The 18,568-nt window shown below is 43.3% G+C and overlaps 1 protein-coding gene across 2 annotated transcripts in view; it reads left to right on the forward strand.

Moving 5' to 3' along the window:
- Positions 1–18,568, forward strand: part of thada (THADA armadillo repeat containing) — a 110,207-nt gene that overhangs the window by 79,534 nt on the left and 12,105 nt on the right. For both annotated transcript variants that reach the window (XM_080448830.1, XM_080448831.1), the window contains exons 32-36: positions 3,062–3,444; positions 8,099–8,223; positions 11,661–11,733; positions 13,361–13,511; positions 13,803–13,925. In XM_080448830.1, the coding sequence (XP_080304956.1) occupies positions 3,062–3,444; positions 8,099–8,223; positions 11,661–11,733; positions 13,361–13,511; positions 13,803–13,925 (855 nt within the window). The remainder of the gene's footprint in view (positions 1–3,061; positions 3,445–8,098; positions 8,224–11,660; positions 11,734–13,360; positions 13,512–13,802; positions 13,926–18,568) is intronic.

Raw genomic sequence — 18,568 nt, forward strand, 5'->3', positions numbered from 1 at the left:
CTCCATATATGGGCATATCAGTCGGATCGGCGGTGCGACGTCGGTGTGAGGCCCACATAACGGCCGAACCTCTAGTTTATAAAACCCACAGACAGAAATAACCACTTTAAATTTCGCTTTTAAAATTATTGCAAAAGTAGCCATTATCTACAAGCTCACATTGCGTCACATCGCGACACGTTGTGAGCTTGTTGATCAGCTACTTTTGCTACTTTGGTGTCACAGTGTTGTACGACAAAGTAGGGAGTTCATTTATGAGAAAACAACATAAAAAGTTTAAATATGGAGATACAAGGTTTTGATATATTTTCAGTACAGTTTTTATCATCCGGCCAGGTCAGCATGTGTTACCTGTTTGGAACAACTACAAGTCAAATATCACTCCCACTGTAATCCAGTGAACCAGAGCACTTCACACTTCTGTGAAGTCAGGCATGCTGTTCAGTTCTAGACTTGTGTGTGTGAACGATGTGAAACAAGAAGCTAGGGAAGCCTTTTTTTAAGCTGGACCCGGATACAAGCGATATGTGTTGGTGAATTCTGATTTAATGTACTCAACTGTGTACCATTTATGTGTAACTACTGTAGGGTTGCCAACTACCTGAACTCTCACTGTATATTATATTGACCACTCAGTCACTAAGCCACATGGACTCATATTGTCTGACCCCCGGGTCCAGTGAAAACAGTTTTAGATATTACAATATTGATTATGAAATATAATAAAGCATGATATAAAATGTATTTATACTCCAAAACACCAGTTTGTTTAAACATCAGATCTCTCTGATGTGACCTCAAAAATCACAGGCAAATGACAACTGTAACCTAGTGTGGCTTACAGAGGAACGCCTTTCATTTCCTGTGACTCTCTCTCCCTCCCACTGCTCAGGCGCAGCAATTTTAATAAATGCGTCATAAAAAACAGCCCTGTTTCTTGACTAATGAGGCTTTCCTGGCTCTCCTGTGATTTCTTTCTTCTCTGTCTCTCTCCCTCTCTCTCTGTGTGTATAATGAGTGTGTGTGCAGTCAGTTGAAAGACATGACAGAGTTAAGTTTTGAGCCTCTCCTTGTTTGCCTTGATTTGCTCCCCTCCAAGTTGTGTTATGTGCAGACTTCATTCCCTTGGGCACCCTGTGCGTGCTTGCGTGCGTGCGTGCGTGCTTGCGTGTGTGTGTAAGACAAAAATCAGTTCATTTTGTGTGTCGTTCAAAAGCTTTCACTCAATGTGACTGGCCAAATAAATAGGGGCGCACACACCTGGCTATGTCCTCTCCACCTCCGCACAGATACTACCAGTCTCCCATTTGTCTTCAGTCATCCTCATCCCTCCATCCATCCCTCCCTCTCTGCTCTCTCCATCATTATTGTCATTACCATCCTCCCCTCCATTATAAGCATTAGGCTCTGTTCATGTGGTCCGCCGCACAACCTTTGAGGATCGGGTTGCATAGTAACCTGGCCCATCTCCACGGTAACACGGCCCGTCTCCGGAGGAATGCGGCATTTCCCGCTCTTTTGTTGGGCCCTCATTGAGTGGCACTCAGGGGCCAGATTGAGTTGCACCAGGTTTCATAAGCGCTGCGTGTGTGTGTGCGTGCGTGCATGCTGGAATACTTGTGAGCTTTGAGTGTGCAAGAGAGGGGGTAAGTGAGCGTGCATGCTCGAGCATGTGTGAAAATGTGTGTGTGTGTGCGTGTGTGTGTGCGCATGTTAAACTAATTGAGTTGGCTGTCACAGTGGGGTCTCGGAGCAGTGCTGTAGGGAGGAGCGCAGCTTTACAATGGCATTAGGTTACCCAATAACTTCACTGCCCTACCACTGGATTATGCTTAGATTTCAGAGGACCATTGTGCGTGTGCCTGTGCATGTGAGTGCACACATACTGTAAGAGTGTGTGCTTGTTTGCGTGTCCATCGCTCAGTGAGGGTGTGAATCCACAGGTGGCTACGCTGGCACAGTGGCGGGCATTTCCAAACAGACGTTTACACAGCCCTTCCAATAAAAGCCTAAATAGAAAGCCACTGGCTTCTAGACTGGTCTGATGTCTACATGTGTTTGTTAGAAAAAGGAATGGTTTACATTCTCAGAGAGGAGTTGGATTGTAATTCAGTGTTGAATTGTCTGCTACATGTCTCCCCCCACTTAACCCATTAAGACCTGAGGCCGATTCTACAAATCTCTTCTAAATCCTAACAGTTTTCTGAAAAACCATTGCTTGCTATAACAGTGGTGCTCAAACCTTTTCATCTCAAGGACCCCCAAAATTATATGTATTTGACCGCCGATCCCCCCCATCTAAACATATTTTGTAATAGGGACCCCCAGAAGCAAAGATTTGAGTTACAAACAAAATAAAAATATATACATTCAAAGATTTTGTAGATCCGCTATATTTAAATAGCCAAAGTATAAAATAATGGTTATTGCTCAAATCTAAAATAATACAGATGCATTCCCGGATTGAATGGGTTAAATCCGTCTCATATACTATCTGATGCCCCGAAAGTGCATGGGGTTCAGTTAAGCCTCCTTCCTCCTATCTTATTATGAATCACCCTGGATAAGACTGTCTCCTAAAAAGCTAATTGTTGCTGTCGGGCAGAAACCTTGTATGTCAAAAACCATATAACTTCTCAGGAATTTGAAGTTCCAATGAAGTTGAGTTCCAATGTAGATCCAATGTATTTAGTCATAAATACTTTTCATTGGTTCAATTCAATATTTACTGTATAAAACCCAGACCCGCTATAACACTTTCAGCAGCAAAACTAGCACATCTACAAGCTCATAACACATGGCGATGCGTTGTAGATGAGCTTGTAGATTGGCTATTTATGAAACTTTTGCGTGACACTCTTGTACGACGAAGTAGGGCATTACTTTGCAAGAAAACTTAAAATACGGAGATACAAGGTTTCATGAACAGACATGTTATCTGTTCATCGTGTGCTGTTTGATTCAATATTTATTGTGCTTTGTTTTGATTTCTGCCTCAGTGAAGCCAAAGGTTTCATCCTCCAAATCTGGAAGATAACATTTTCTGTTCTCTTCTATCCAGACTCAGACCTCGTTGACCTCCGCAAGGAGACCCTGGACATCTTGACCGCCTCTGAGCTGGTTGCCCCCGATGGCGGCCCTTGCGCCCTCGCCCTGGGCCCCGGCACCAACCAGTACCTGCTCAGCCTGACACGAGTGGCCCTCAACGCCAGCGTGGAGAGCCCGGAGCTTTGGGGGGGCCCACAGCTAGGTGCACAGCTCCTGGGGTGTGTGTTGAGCTGCCCGCACTATGAGGTCAGGGAGCTGGCACTGGAGGCGGTCCTGAGAAAGCTGGGAGAGGAGGAGGCGGAGGAGGAGAGGAGATCTCGGTGGCTTGGCGAGACCACCCTGCCTATCCTGACCAGCATGGCTCTTCACGAGACACACCCCCAGTGTCTGGCCACGGTGAGACCACACAAACACAAACACGCACAACGCTGCAAAATGCTGAGTGTTATTTTAACTATGAGAGTGTAAAGGCTGCCACATAAGCATCCTTTTGTTTACAGTGTCAAACACTCAGAGTAAGGTTAACACTCAGGATTTTTCAGCGTAAGCACACACACATTCATACACTTTGAACAGTACAAGGAGTTGGGCATTTGTTTGTTGTACGTTTGTCTGAGTAGCCATATATATGTCTGGCAGGTTTATGGGCTGGTGTGCGTGCACTCGTAATCTCCTGTGTTGTGCCGTGTGTGTGTGTGTGTGCGTGCGTGTGCGTGCGTGCGAGAGAGACCCGACCTTGTCTTGCTGAACCACAGGCTCAGAAGCGAGCCTAAGCTTTGCCTTTCATGGCATGATGAGTGAATAAGCCACACAAAAATGAATGCATCTCCCTATTTATCACCAATATGCTGAGCCGCACTGACAATTGCCACAAATTGATCGCACATCCCAATCCATATTCCAGAGGCTTGCGTGAGAGCCTAATGGGGGACAGCAGGGCACGCCAAGCACATTGGCAGAAGACTATACCTCCCTCTTGCTCTGTCGGTCTTCCCCCTCTTTCTGTCACGCCCCCCACCAACCTCTGTATTTGTTTCTATTTTATTTTATGGCTTGTTCACCCACAGTCTCATACAGTCACTTAAACACACATAAACAGACACACACCTCTTCTTATATTTATATACACACTTAGAGGTTTAGTACACAGCAAAACCCTCAGTGTTAACTCTATAACTGCCAAAGACGTTTATAAACGTCTTTGAGAAATTAGCTGTTGCCTGCCAAAGACGTTTAAAAACGTCCTGAAAAAAAAAAAGTCTAAAAAGATTCTCTAATTATTTAGTATTGACACCTTTTCGATATTCCAAACGAATAAGGAGATAACAATTTCCAAAGATTTGCTGCTCCATCCACTTCAATGTTAAAATTGAAACGGACAAACAATTCACAATGTTTTTTGGTTTGAAACCACTGGTTTTGAGCTATTTTCAAACATCAAACAACACATGACAACAAGGTCAAATTGACCTCGTTGACATTTGTGAAACCACACCTGAATCTCATCTGTGATTAGAAATTTTCTGGGGATCAATCATACTTGAGAAAAATATTTTGTGGCTATGCGAAAAGGTACCAAAATCGGTCAAAACCCTGGCAGAGGCTACAGACTGTTCTGAAAAAACTCTGGCAGGGTAAGAGTTAATTTAACTCTGAGAGTGGACCCACTGGACCTGGGTCCATTTGGTTACATTTGCACAAACTGAGTTAAATTAAAGGTAGGTTAAGTAATATTTTTGCGTTAAAACAAAAGTGTTACAGCTCTATATTCTGATAGTAGTCATTGCCATAGAGTGCTTGTTCGGCAACAGGGGTCTCCCTCTGTCTCCAGCTCTTTAATAGACAGAAAGTTCATTTTCAGGTGGGTTGCCAATTTCATCCAATCAGGAGAGAGTATCCATTTATCAGCTTTAATTTGATAGTATTTCAGTTACAATGTTGTCTGCTCATTTCTTTGTATCATCACTTCCAATTTCACTTGTCTATCCTATATCCTGTATGAGGTCTCTCTCCTGATTGGATCAAATTGAAATCCCGACCTGAAAATGCATTTTCTGTTTAATAAAGAGCTTGAGATAAAGACGAGGAGACTCCTGTTACGGAACAAACACTAAGCTAAGGCAATGATTACTATCAGAATATAGAGCTATTTAACACTCATCTTAACATAAATAAATATCACTTACCCTACCTTAACACTCATCATTTTACATTATAAGTTTCCACTGACACACACACTGTTTTGGAAGGTAGTGCATGTCCTATGTTTAAGGCAGTGGGTGGTATTTCAGTGTGTTGGTGACGATGGGACACCCTGGCTTGTCCCGCTGTGTTTTGCTCTGTCACTCCTGTCATTAAGTGACAATAGGACTCAGCGCTGCTGGGAATGGGTGTGTGTTTCTGTGTTTTTATGTTGGGGAGGCTTATGGGGGAGGTTGTTAGAGTGTGTGTGTGTGTGCTTGTGCGTGTGCGTGTGTAAGTCTCTCAACAGTTATCCTTGACTGGCATGTGTCAGAGTTCGGCAACACATCCTTGTAGTTCATGTGCAGGTGTGCCAGAATCCATACAGGAGTCGGTATTCAAAAGATAATAGTCAGTAACGGATAGTGCAGGATATGGATCTCATATACTGTGTTTAAGTACTGTGTTGTATGTGTGTTGTACTTTAAATGCACATATGCTGTTTTTACATAGCATGTGTTATTTGTATATTTGTGTCAGTATGTGCTGAAGCATTAAACCAGTCACCAGCCCAGCGTCCCGCCACCACAATGACCTGTTTAGGCCCATCAGAGCAGGTCAGCAGGAGCAGTGGTAGGTTAGGCTGTAGCTGCTTGTTAAGAGACCGTTACAATTTTAACACATAAGAGACCTTATGACCGAAGAGTGTACAAACTGAACCAAATGGACCCTTAAAGGTGCGTTTGGTTCCAGTTCCATTTGGTTCCAATCGTACACCCTTCAGAGTTAAATTAACACAGATTTGACTGTGTACATAGACCTTGACTTGATATGTCTACGTTTATTTATGTATCTCATGTAGGGTTGTGCCGATATATCGTCGTTACGTTTTTTTTTGTTTTGCAATAATAATAATGCGAAAACAGAAGTATTTGTTTGCATTTGCTTTTTTTTCCCCCCATATATTTTCATAAGCTTTTTTTTCCCCCCATATATTTTCATAAGCTTTTTTTACCCCCCATATATTTTCATAATAAAAAAGTGCCATGTATCGCGTATCGATGTCGTGAGCCCAATATCGTAGGTAGGCCAACACACAGACGGATGGATAGACACATAGAGAAAAGCATACAGAGACAGGTAGTTGGACAGACAGACAGACAGACAGACGGACATTAACACAGTGGCAGCTGGTGGGAGGAGGTCTCCTTCAGAAGCTTTTAGTCTTTTTACTGCTCACATACACATATATACACGCAGACATGTTGACACATGCACGAGCACACACCCAGTCAATCATAAATACGCGCACACACACACACACACACACACACACGCATGTACCAACCCTATAAAGCGGGCCTTATTTTAAAGTATCACTAATAGCAGGTTGGGACTCAACAGAAATAATAATCATTGAACTATGCAGCAAGAATGTCAACATGTGTTCTCAGTTCTGTCCCCTCATGAAGAGAAAAACAACTCATTATTCCTCCTCAGAACCAAGTCAACCTTCTTCCTCAAGGTGTGACCTGGCATGCAGAACAACACAGACAGGCAGAGAGATTTGTCTCTCTGCCCCAGGATCAAGCCAGGTCCTGCATATCATTGTTGTCGGGCAGAAACCTTGTATCTCCATATGCAAACTTTTTTCCTTTTTTTCCCCATAAATTATCTCCATATGCAAACTTTTTAAATTTTCCCCATAAATGAATGCCTTACTTTGTCGTACAACAGTGTCACTCAAAAGTAGTGAAATTAGCACAGCTACAACATCGTCGCAATTTGCTGTGTTGTTGTACTTTTGCTACTTTTGAAAATATTTGAAAGTGAAAGTGGTCAAGTGTTTCTGTGGGTTTTATAAATATTGAACCAGTGAAAAGTATTAACAAGAGCTTGCGACTAAATAATAACTACATTGGATCAATTGGAACACAAGTTCTTTTTTTCCATTTCCTGTAAAGTAACAGTTTTGGACGTTCAAGGTTTCCACCCGACAGCGACGATATGAAACTGCACAGATATATATAGATGTATACATATAGACAGAGACTTTGGGAAGGGAAGTAGGAAGGATCCAAGGCTCGGTTGATGAAGGGATGGATAGATAGCTAGACAGATTGATGGATGGGCGAGTGAGAAAAGTGACTTAAAAGAGAAGAATTTATAGAGTATGGTGCAGAGACACTCAAATCTTGGAGAAATGAGTTAGTGTATTTTACGCATGCATAATTAGTCTTTTTATGCACACGCGTGAGCTTTTATGTGTCCATACAATTGTGTGTGTGTGTGTGTGAGCGAGCGAGGCAGCTGTGTGCCCGTGGTTAGGGTGTGTGCGTAGGGAGGATCTGGCCGTTCCGTGGTACTGCCTGGTAAAAATACCTCCAGGGCACTCGGCCAGCCAAACAGCACAGAGGAGAGGACACCAAAGCTCTGCTGATGGACGTGTCTGAGCAACCTCCCCCGCCAGCTTCTGGTGTGAGAGAGAGTGTGTGTGTGTGTGTGTGTGTGTGCGGATAGAGGTCATTAGTGTTTGCGGGGTAATATTTTGTTCAAATCTCAACTTTATTTTATTCTTTTTTTATTCTCTCTCCTCTATTCCTCTTTCACCCCCCCCCCCTCTATGGCATTCTCATCATTCTCTCTCCTCATCTCTCTTCTCTCTCTCCTTCCCTGTCTCTTCTCTCTCTCCTTCCCTCTCTTTTCTCTCTCTCCTTCCCTGTCTCTTCTCTCTCTCCTTCCGTGTCTCTTCTCTCTCTCCTTCCCTGTCTCTTCTCTCTCTCCTTCCCTGTCTCCCTGTCTCTTCTCTCTCCTTTCCTCTCTCTTCTCTCTCTCCTTCCCTGTCTCTTCTGTCTCTCTCTCCTCTCAGGTTCTCCTGGGGTTGTGCGCTTTGCGTTCCAGCAGTGAGCTGCCGTGGAGTGACGGCTCTCAGAGCCTATCCCAAGAGGACGTTCTGTCCCGCCTCCTCTCCCTGGCCCAAGAGTCCACTCACAGGTCAGAGACATTCACGTCATGTTCTCCGCCTTACTTAACACAGTAAGCTCCTCAGCGTTCATTTAACTCTTGAGAGTGTACAAATGTAACCAAATGTACATTTGTACACTCTCAGAGTTACAAATGGATAAATGAACACTGAGGATTTTACCGTGTGGATTCCGTCTGCATGAGCAGTACAAAAACCCTAATTAAAAACATGAACAGTCTTATCTCCCAATTTTATGCACGGCTCAGATAGTGATACAAAATTGTTTTTTGTTTTTTTTTAGCACATCAAAGAGCTTTTGAGAAGTCAGCATAACCTCTTTTGCATAATCTGTCTGCTAATCAAACAGTTTTGTTTTTTTCCCCCACTGCTGAATACCTATTTGGTTGTGAGCTGAGTACAAAATGTTTTCATAACAACACTTGATGTGTGTAAAGCTCTAAGACCAAGTACCAAATCATCCCAAATCGCTGGAATTTTACTGTTAATTCTAAATGTTTTATTTTTCTTAACATTTTCAATTTTTTATGACACGTGTACATAAATATTCCTGTTTCATGTGATATGGCTCAAGCGTTGAGGCACCAGGTGCTTTTTCTCTCAGTGGTTTGGGGTTTCCAGTCCGCTGCACCATGAGACGTGGCCCTTTCTGTTGTACAGCCTGTAGTACAGCCATTGTGTTCATTTCGTCGAATAAAACTACGTTCACTACCTTTTTTCACTGACGAAAACTAAATAAAAACTAAGCTACGATGACTAAAATTAAGACTAAATATATTGACAATTTCTTCAACTAAATGACTAAAATGTTAAGGAGGGACGAGTGGAGAAGAGCTCCAGTAGAAATTAGGTTATTGGTCTCTATATACAGGCAAGTGCGCGCTGCGGGGAGATGTGATTTATAGCGGGCACTGCAGAGGAAATCATCAGGTGTAGCTTGTTGTCTACAATTAGGCTACTGCTGTAGTAAAGAGATGTTTATGTTCGATCTGTGAATATTTCCAACTCGAACGCTAATATAAAGCAGAAGGATTAAACCGTTTTTCTGTTCTCTCTCTACAAACGCCTTGGGAGGAGGGGAGGCTCCAACCGTCGACAATAGAAGCGTCATCAACACGTCCACAAGCTGAATGTAAATTCACCAGACAATTACCGCGTCCATTCACACATAGAGCGTTTTGAGACACTACCCCGACTGCATGTCTGAAAGTAGTAGCTTATGTTTTGTCCCAGGTTACCTCTGATCACTCTACACTATATAATCCTCAATTTAATTCTGACAGTGGGTCCATTTGGTTGCATTAGTAGTTAATACACACTCGCTGCAATCCATAAGATTCATGTCCTTCCCTGCATTTGAACCCAAGTTGCAGGAGATTACATTTCTACCAGTAAGCTTAAGACGTAATGCCCGTTTATTGCGATTTGAGCTTCAGGAAATACCACTTGTCAACCAGAACACAGGCACATATCTCAATAGAAGAGCAGGAAGACCACCTCCAACCATTGATGTACTACATTATTTATATTGTAATGTTTCATGCACTAAAACATTTCCGGATTGTAGTTTTCAATTAAAATGAACACTGTGTAGAATAAAGTAGGCCCATGTCCGTTTCAGCTCATTGTATTGAGTTTCAATGTGAACACAGGAAAAGGGAGGCCACGGTTTGACCCCAAAATAACCGCTCTCATCATCAAACCTGCTGCCAAAACAGCTCCACAGCTCTCAACATCCCCCCTTTTAAGCTTCATGCATGGTCGGTTGCACGACGGTGTAGTGTGCAGAACATAGCAGACCTACAAGCCCTCAACGTGTCACATCCGCAACGACTTGAGGCCTTGTACGTCTGCTATTTTCTGCAAGCGACACCGTTGCGTGACGAAGTATGAATCGGCCTTTTAGACGGCTGGAAGAGACAGGAATGCACAGGAGGGCAGGGTGCAAACACAAGCTCTGCCTCCGTTGTTCTGTCTCTTGTCCGCTGGCTCGCTGTGTGAAGGGGCCCTCACATAGCAGTGGCAGGCCGACTGGCAGGTCCTGTATTCAGAGCCAGCGTCCATGGAAGAGAGAGATTCTTTTACTGACTGCACTTTCACCCTGCACCTGGACACAGGTGTGCCGCACTGGCCGCTGGTGGCCATGTTTGTGTAACAAACGGTGTGTGTGTGTGTATATTCGCGCACACGCACGTTTGAACATGTATTGTTGAATGCCTGTTATATGAGAATGCACACCTATTTGGCAACACCCCTGTGTGTGTGTGTGTGTGTGTGTGTGTGTGTGTGTGTGTGTACTGTAAGCCCTTTGACACCCATGGACTCTCTTGACACACACACACACACACACACACACACACACACACACACACACACACACACACACACACACACACACACACACACACACACTTCTTTGACAAACCCAGTGCTGTATTTTTCTCACCCCCCGACAAGAGAATACAGGCCTGAATAAGGATTGGATTACAAAGGCTCTCAGCCCGTGTAAATCCTTGGCCCGGCCGCAATCTCTGGTCCCGAGGATCCACTTTCCCTTTGGAGTGGCCCCAAGGTTATGATTAGAGCCGGGGAAGGTCCGGATTGAGTTGCTCGGCTGCCCCTTGTCTCCCATGTGATTGAATGGCACCCGGGCTATTGTGATACATAATGTAGTGTTGAAGCACCAGCACACTTCCTTTTGTGGACTGTAAGGCAATACAGTTGAGTGACGGATGTACGTGCGTGTGTGTGTGTGTGTGTGTGTGTGTGTGTGTGTGTGTGTGTGTGTGCGCGCGTGCATTTGCATGTGCACAATGTCCATTGAGCACACCCAAGCAACATCAAAAACGGAAGCAAGACCTGTTGGTAAATTAAGATGAACCAACCAAGGACCAATCTGGGAACCCATTCGGTTTTTGCCTCTGGGGCACCACTTCTTTTTTGTGTAGAAACAGGAACTCGGTTTGGCTCCTCCCTTTTCTTAGTCCACTTCCTCCCGGGTGCTTCTGTGTTGATTCCTACTAACAACAACACTACATGTTTAGGACAGTGGTGCTGACGATTTCTGCTGTTTGCAGAATCTGCCTTGAGAGATTAACAAAGAACTAACTGAAGTGGCGCTCGGGTGGCGCAGTGGTAAAGTCACTGCCCAGTGCCCACCACCACGGAGGTTGTGGGATCGAGTCCACCGTGGTGCATCCGGCTTGTCGAGCGTCTACACGAACACAATTGACCCGTGTTTGGGGGAGGGAAGCTGGGCGGGGATGGTGATATCGGTCATTGCACGCTCGCCTACGGGCTGGGGCGGCATCTGTCAGCAGGGATGTGTGTAGGGAGGAATCAATTGGCATAACGACATAATTGGCTACTCCAAATCTAGAAAAAAATACCTAACTGAAGTTATTTTCATAAATGTGATCACACGTGTATTCTCTATGCTATGTTTCAGTGTCGAGCTCCACTGTGCTTCCCTGACGCTGGCCTCTCGACTGGTGGTTCAACTGGTGAACTCTGGCCCCAAGGTATGGACTGGTTTATGTGTTTAGACATGCCAACCTGTACACATTTTGCATAACAGGTATGCATTTTCACATCAAAGTATGCTGGTACGATATGTCGCTCTAAAGCAGGGGTTAACTTCCCAAACTATTCAGCTCAAGGCTGAAATAATTAACTTTTTTGTTTTTGTAGGAAACGTAAGAAAGGGATATTTACTCAAAACCCATGAAAATTGATATGTGAACCAAAAATGGGTTCCAACCCATTGTTTGGGAAACACTGCTCCAAAGAATGCAAAAAGCTGCTGATGCCTTGTCAGCTTGATTGTCCAGTACTCGCTCAGCAGACTCACCAGGAGCATGTCCAAATGATAATGCTGCCTGATAACGTAATGTCAAACAATCTCAATATTTGTCTCTCTGAAATGTTCTAGTCTGGGGGGATAATTGGTCACAAAACCCGGAATAATTCATTCACAAAACCCGCAAATCAACAGCAACACTTGATTTGATGCCTTTTGTTCCCCCTCCTCACTTTGCCTGATTGGTTCCTCAAATGAGGAACTCCTTTGCAAAGGCAAATGGACTTGAGGGTATGTAGAAAGTTGAGATTGTGAATTATGCAAGTTAAAGGTAGGGTAAGTGATATTTTTGGGTTAAAACAAAAAGTATTTTGTTAAAAGGTTAAAGCACTATATTCTGATAGTAATCATTGTTATAGAGTGTTTGTTCAGTAACAGGTGTCTCCCCGTCTCTCCAGCTCTTTAATAAACAGAAAATACATTTTCTGGTAGGTGTCAAAATCTCAGCCAATCAGGAGAAAGTACCAATTTTTATAGTGTTCCTGTTCCAATTTTGCCTGCTCATTTCTTAGTGTCATCACTTCCAATTTCACTTGTTTAATCTATATCCTGATTGAGTTGTCTATCCTGATTGGATAAAATTGGAAATGAAACTGAAACTGAAACGAAAATGCATTTTCTGTTTTATAAAGAGCTGGAGAGACATGGAGACTCCTTATATGGACAGGACACTCTATAGTAACAAGCACTATCAGAACATAGACCCATTTTGCAATTATTTGAATAATTGCAAATCACTTACCCTACCTTTAATATTAGCCTAATGTTTTGTATGTACTGTATGAATTGACTTGACAGCAGTCATCAAGGATTAGCAGGTAATAATTGAACATTGCATGCATTTTTTGTGCAGTGCTTATGTATTGGAAAATTAAGTGCTCATATAACAGTTATCATGTTGTAATAGCGTGTGGCCTGCGTTTACTATGGTGCTGATAACCTCAAAACATAAATGATAGCGGTTTCACCAAAGAAATATTATCAATGTCAGCAGATAATACTGTTGTTAGCTGTGCTTGGTGATATTGTATTCATAATTGTAGTCTACGTGGCCGGTGGCCATGACACATCCTTACTGGAAGTGCATATGGACCCCATATCTTGAGTGATGGCTAAGTATTGATTTATGTGTCCCTTGTTTTGAAATCTAATCATATTCATTTCCTTGCATGCTTAAGCCTCGCTTATCAACCCGGGTGGCGTCAGGTGTTTGTTTAAAGATGCTCCCCAGCTAAAGTAGTTAATATGGCATCACAGTCATTTTAACCACTTTCCACTTAATCCCCCAGGGTGTGCGTGCAGTGGACCTCCTGGCTCAGTGGGGGGTGCTGGTGAGTGCGTGCTGCAGTGAGGAGCAGCCGCTGGAGCTGAAGTTAACTGCTGCTGAGGTGCTGGTTAGCTGCACAGCCTCTGTGCTGACCAGCTCCGCTCTGCCTCTGGGTGAGTCACAGTGACTGGACTGTGTCATAATAGCCTAGTATAATATTGTCACTGTCGGGCAGAAACCTCTTAGAAATATTGGGCAGCGATTGCTTTGATTTGTATTTTTGTTATTGAGACTGAACATGTTTTAATACAGCCTATCAAAACTATAATAGATTTTTATCGTATTGTGGTCTGTACAATATTTTTTTTTTCTCCATCTGCCAAATCTGGCTTCTGGCTCTTCATTTGAGTGGATCAAAATGAGTTACTGCATATAAATCGTGTGTGTTTTTTGTATTTTTTTAGGTCTGTCTGCCACACTGACCCTGTGGAAGAGTGTGTTCATACTCCTGCAGGACGAGGACCAGGATGTCAGAGACTCTGCCTCTGACTTCATCTTTGAAGTACCGACGCCTCTGCTCAACTCAGGTACAGTGTACCAGTGATTCTCAACCTTTTTAATGACAAGGACCCCCAGATTGATAAACATTCGGCCGCTGACCCCATTTGATTTTCATCTCTGGGATCGCAATCTACATTGTAAGGTTGTGGAACATATAGGGCCCTAGAGTGTAGAAATGGAACCAAATGGATCAGTCCATTTGGTTCCATTTGTTCACTCTGTGGACCGTTAAGTGTCCATTTGGTTTCTAACTATCAATCATTTAGCTGGGGACACCCTGGAACCCCCTCAAGCATCCCTGGGAGTCCCCGGACCCCCACACTGAAAACCAGTGCAGTACACTATACACATACAGCGCCACGCATTGTGAGCTTGTAGATCGCCTGTTTGTCGTATGCAACATGGCACGCGACAAGTCATAAATCAGGCAAAAGGGTCCATATTTTGGTTCACTCAGCATCCTGTATAATTATACGCAAGGTTTTACAAGAAAGTGAAGTGAGTTTTTCAAAGGCATAAGGCGCCCACAAGAGAGCTGCCGGACAAGCGAGTGCCCACGCCGAGCTGCTGATTGCCTGGTGAGTCCATGAGCACATAAGTGAGTCTTGAGTTGGCCAGCCATGGTGGACGGAATAGGTTATAACATGAACCAACATAAGCACTCGCTCCGCGTCGATCACAGCGGTTTGGGGTTTCGGGGTTTCGCATAGTGTTATGTTCGGAATGGCATACGCCAACCTGTGGGCCGGGGCCCGCTGGTGGACGGTGAGGATATTGCAAGCGGGCCCCCAAGTAATTAGCAAAACACTTGAGATTGTAATGATAATATAATGTTAATGTAAAAATAAATATGTAAAAGAAAAAAGTAATTGTTTTTTTTTCTTTAAAACCTTGAAAAATTGCATTCATTGTGATACCAATAAATAGAATTTACAATTTAGGCATTTAGCAGACTCTCTTAACCACTTACAATAAGCAAGGTAAACACATACATCACATGCAGAGATACAGTGTAGTGCCTCAGTAAACTAGGATCACGAGTAAACCAAGAACCTATCAGTCTAAACAATATACTATCAAAATAATAATCTGTACATTGTAACTATAGGATGCTAGGTAAACAACAAACCTAGCATCTGTCTAAATAACCTGCTATCACAATTTTAACAAAAACTTAAAGTATACTAGGTTTGTTTCATTGATCCAAGCCAGAGCACAATCGATTGATTCATCATTAAAGTAAACATGCTCTGAAAATGCACTCTGCCCACACATCTGGCCACTTTAGATGGGTGGGCCGCAAACGCTTTCGCGATTTTCAAGTGGGCCCTGATTCAGAAAAGGTCAAGGACCACTGGCATACACACGTCTGAACAATTAGCTTGGTTGGTTGAATAGATAATTGGTCTGTGGGGTCTGATTGCTACAGTGGATGAAAAAAAAAAAAGTTTCCTGCAGTACTCACTGAACACACACACACACACACACACACACACACACACACACACACACACACACACACACACACACACTGTAATTATGCAGAAACACTCACACGCTGGCATCAAAACCATTTGAACACAAACAAATGTGTCTGCTCAGCACACACCACACACACACACACACACACACGTACAGTACACAAGTATGCATTGAAGACATTCATGATACATCAGACCCCCACAAACACGTCCGCTCAGCACTAACGCGCACACGGTAACACCCCAACACAAACACATGTTGAATAACATTGTGATGATGATGACACATAAGTACGCACGCGCACACACACACAACACATGTTGGAGTTCTGGAGGGGGTGTTGACGTTGTTTCTCGCCAGGGTTGGGGACAATTCCTGGAATGAAGGCTGCTAATTCTAGTGTGGCAGGGGGGGACCCGGAGTTTTGGTTTGTTTGTGTGTGTGTGTGCACTTGTGCATGTGGTAATGTGTCATTGTACAGAAAATGTTTGATGTTTGTTTTCCTTCGTATAACGTAACGCCTGGTCTTAGAAAAAGGATACACTCATAAACGCACACACACCCCACCTATGGTAATCTGATCTCAAAACACTCGTAATTCTGTCTTTCTCCCTCTCTGTTTTGTTTTGTTTTGTGGAGTGGATATTTATCAACTCTCAAGTATCCCTCAGAACAAGTGTGACTTCCTCCGTCTCTGGCATCTACTTCCTGTGTTTACCTTGCTACCTCCCAGGAGCCCAGAGCCCTTATTGTGTCTGGACCCCCTGATAGCATCTCCTAACGTAACCTTACATCGCCTACACTGTCAAATCCTCAGTGTTAATTTGTGTCAAGAAGGTTGGGATCCACTGGCATACACACCACTGGCATACCATTTAACCTTTGAGGCACTCAGGATCTTACTGTACACGGCAGAAAAAGAAAACCTCCATCTCTTGATTTCTTTAATATTTTAGCAAATGCCTTCTCCAATGAAAAGCATTTAACCACTTTTAACATGGCATCCCTATTTTAAAACATTTCAAATGTAACAATTTTCTAAACTAGCTGAAATAGCAGATGTACAGGTACAAGCTCGTGAGCTTGTAGATCGGCTCGTACAATGATATACTGTAAATGGGGCTTAAGTGGTTAAAATCCATGACACATTTTCAGTAATGGTCTTTGTGAATACGTAGAGCTTTTGGTTAAAGAAAAAAGGCCTGAGAACCTGGGTGGGTTCTTTTTAAAGATGCAAGGTTATTATCCAACTGCAGCTCTGCTATCTTCCATGGGTGTTTATGTACATAAGGGTAAGGCCTGCTCATATCACTGGATAAGCTGTCAACCCTCTGATCAGATAGCAGCGGAGAAGCATGAGTAACACTGCAAAGATTTAGTCTACAACAGGAAGAGAATACAATAGACATAATTACTGTGTGTGTGTGTGTGTGTGTGTGTGTGTGTGTGTGTGTGTGTGTGTGTGTGTGTGTGTGTGTGTGTGTGTGTGTATGTGTGTGAGAATGGGGGATCCCCTTTTGTCCATCTTTACCACACGCTTGGAGATTACAGTGCTTGTGTATGTGTGGGGGAGGTAGACAGTCTGGTACTTACGGTAAGATGGCCAGTGTTTCCTGCTGGACACATGTCTACATTGGAGTGTGTGTGTGTGTGTGTGTGTGTGTGTGTGTGTGGCGGCGGCGTACAGGCTTTCTCTCTCTGTCAACGTGTGTGGGGTTTCACTTCAAAGCCACATATTGATATGAGTGCTGAAATTATGAGAGAAATGTTTTTGTTTTTTCTCTCCCTCTCCACGTAAGGACTTGGTATTACGTCTCCAGTAAAGTGCTACAGTTGAGCTGCTTAAAGCCTCTTTAAAATGATCACTTCCATCTTTGCTGGCTGACCTGAAAGTGAGAAACACGTGTGTGTGTGTGTGTGTGTGTGTGTGTGTGTGTGTGTGTGTGTGTGTGTGTGTGTGTGTGTGTGTGTGTGTGTGTGTGTGTGTGTGTGTGTGTGTGTGTGTGTGTGTGTGTGTGTGTGTGTGTGTGTGTGTGTGTGTGTGTGTGTTTAGGGAAATGCCATCTGTGAGAGGTTGTGCAGGACTGTGTAACTTGCGTCTGTTCTCATAGTTGGGTCCCTGAATTCACACACAGTACATACTGCGTAGGCGTGTGTATTTTTTTACTGCAAATGTGTCTCTTTATACATCATCACTGCCAGGTGTAAACCTTTATGTCCAAAACTGTGACTTTTCAGGAAATTGATTTTTTTTTATCTTACTTCCAATGGATCCAATGTAGTTATTATTTAGTCACAAGCTCTTGTTAATACGTTCATCGGTTCAATATTCATTAAACCCACAGAACCACTTCCACTTTCAAGATATTTGTAAATGTAGCTAAAATAGCCGATTTACAAGCTCACAATGCGTCGCATTGCGTAGGGCAGAAACCTCATATCCATTATTAGTTTTTTCGTAAATTAATGCCCTACTTTGTTGTACAAAAGTAGTGAAAATATGCGATCTACAAGTTCAAAACGTGTCGCATAGCATAGCATAGCATATCACAAAAAGTTAAAATATTATGGAGAATACGAGGTTTCTGCCTGGCAGTGACGATATGTGTTTGCATGTCTAGCCTCTCTTACACAAGCCTGTTCAAGGTGGGAATGTTGCATCGTTATTCCGCCTTGTGTTTTCAATTCAATTCAATTCAATTTTATTAAAGTGTCAAATCACAACAAGTTGTCTCAAGACACTTTACATGTACTGTAGTATAAAAGATATGGACATAATGCATCTATACTTGGTGGGCTCTTTTTACCTCGACACCAAATATATTAGCCAAAAAGAAGCAAGATTCAGAAGCTACAAGCTCAGATTTTCGTTCTGAGCTTGTAGATCGGCTATTTTTGGCAAAATGTTCTCCGCAGAATTTGGATGCTGGGGTTCAAGTGGTTAAGCCGGCAGCAGCGCTAGTCACAGAGCTGTAGAAGGGCGAGCCGGCTTGTCAGGGTGGGACAGTAGTGTGATGTTAAGGTCCGTGCACGTTTCTGCCTCGAATCGCTCCCTGCTTCTCTTCAATTTCTCCTCCAATGTATTTCTGATCACTCAAACACAACTTAAACGCATCTATTGTCATGACCGACCTGCTGTCATCAATGACAGACTGTATTTTCAGTATTTTTGTGATACTGTAAGGTC

Source organism: Gymnoscopelus braueri (assembly GCF_963280865.1).
Source record: "Gymnoscopelus braueri genome assembly, chromosome: 14".
NCBI lineage: Eukaryota > Metazoa > Chordata > Actinopteri > Myctophiformes > Myctophidae > Gymnoscopelus > Gymnoscopelus braueri.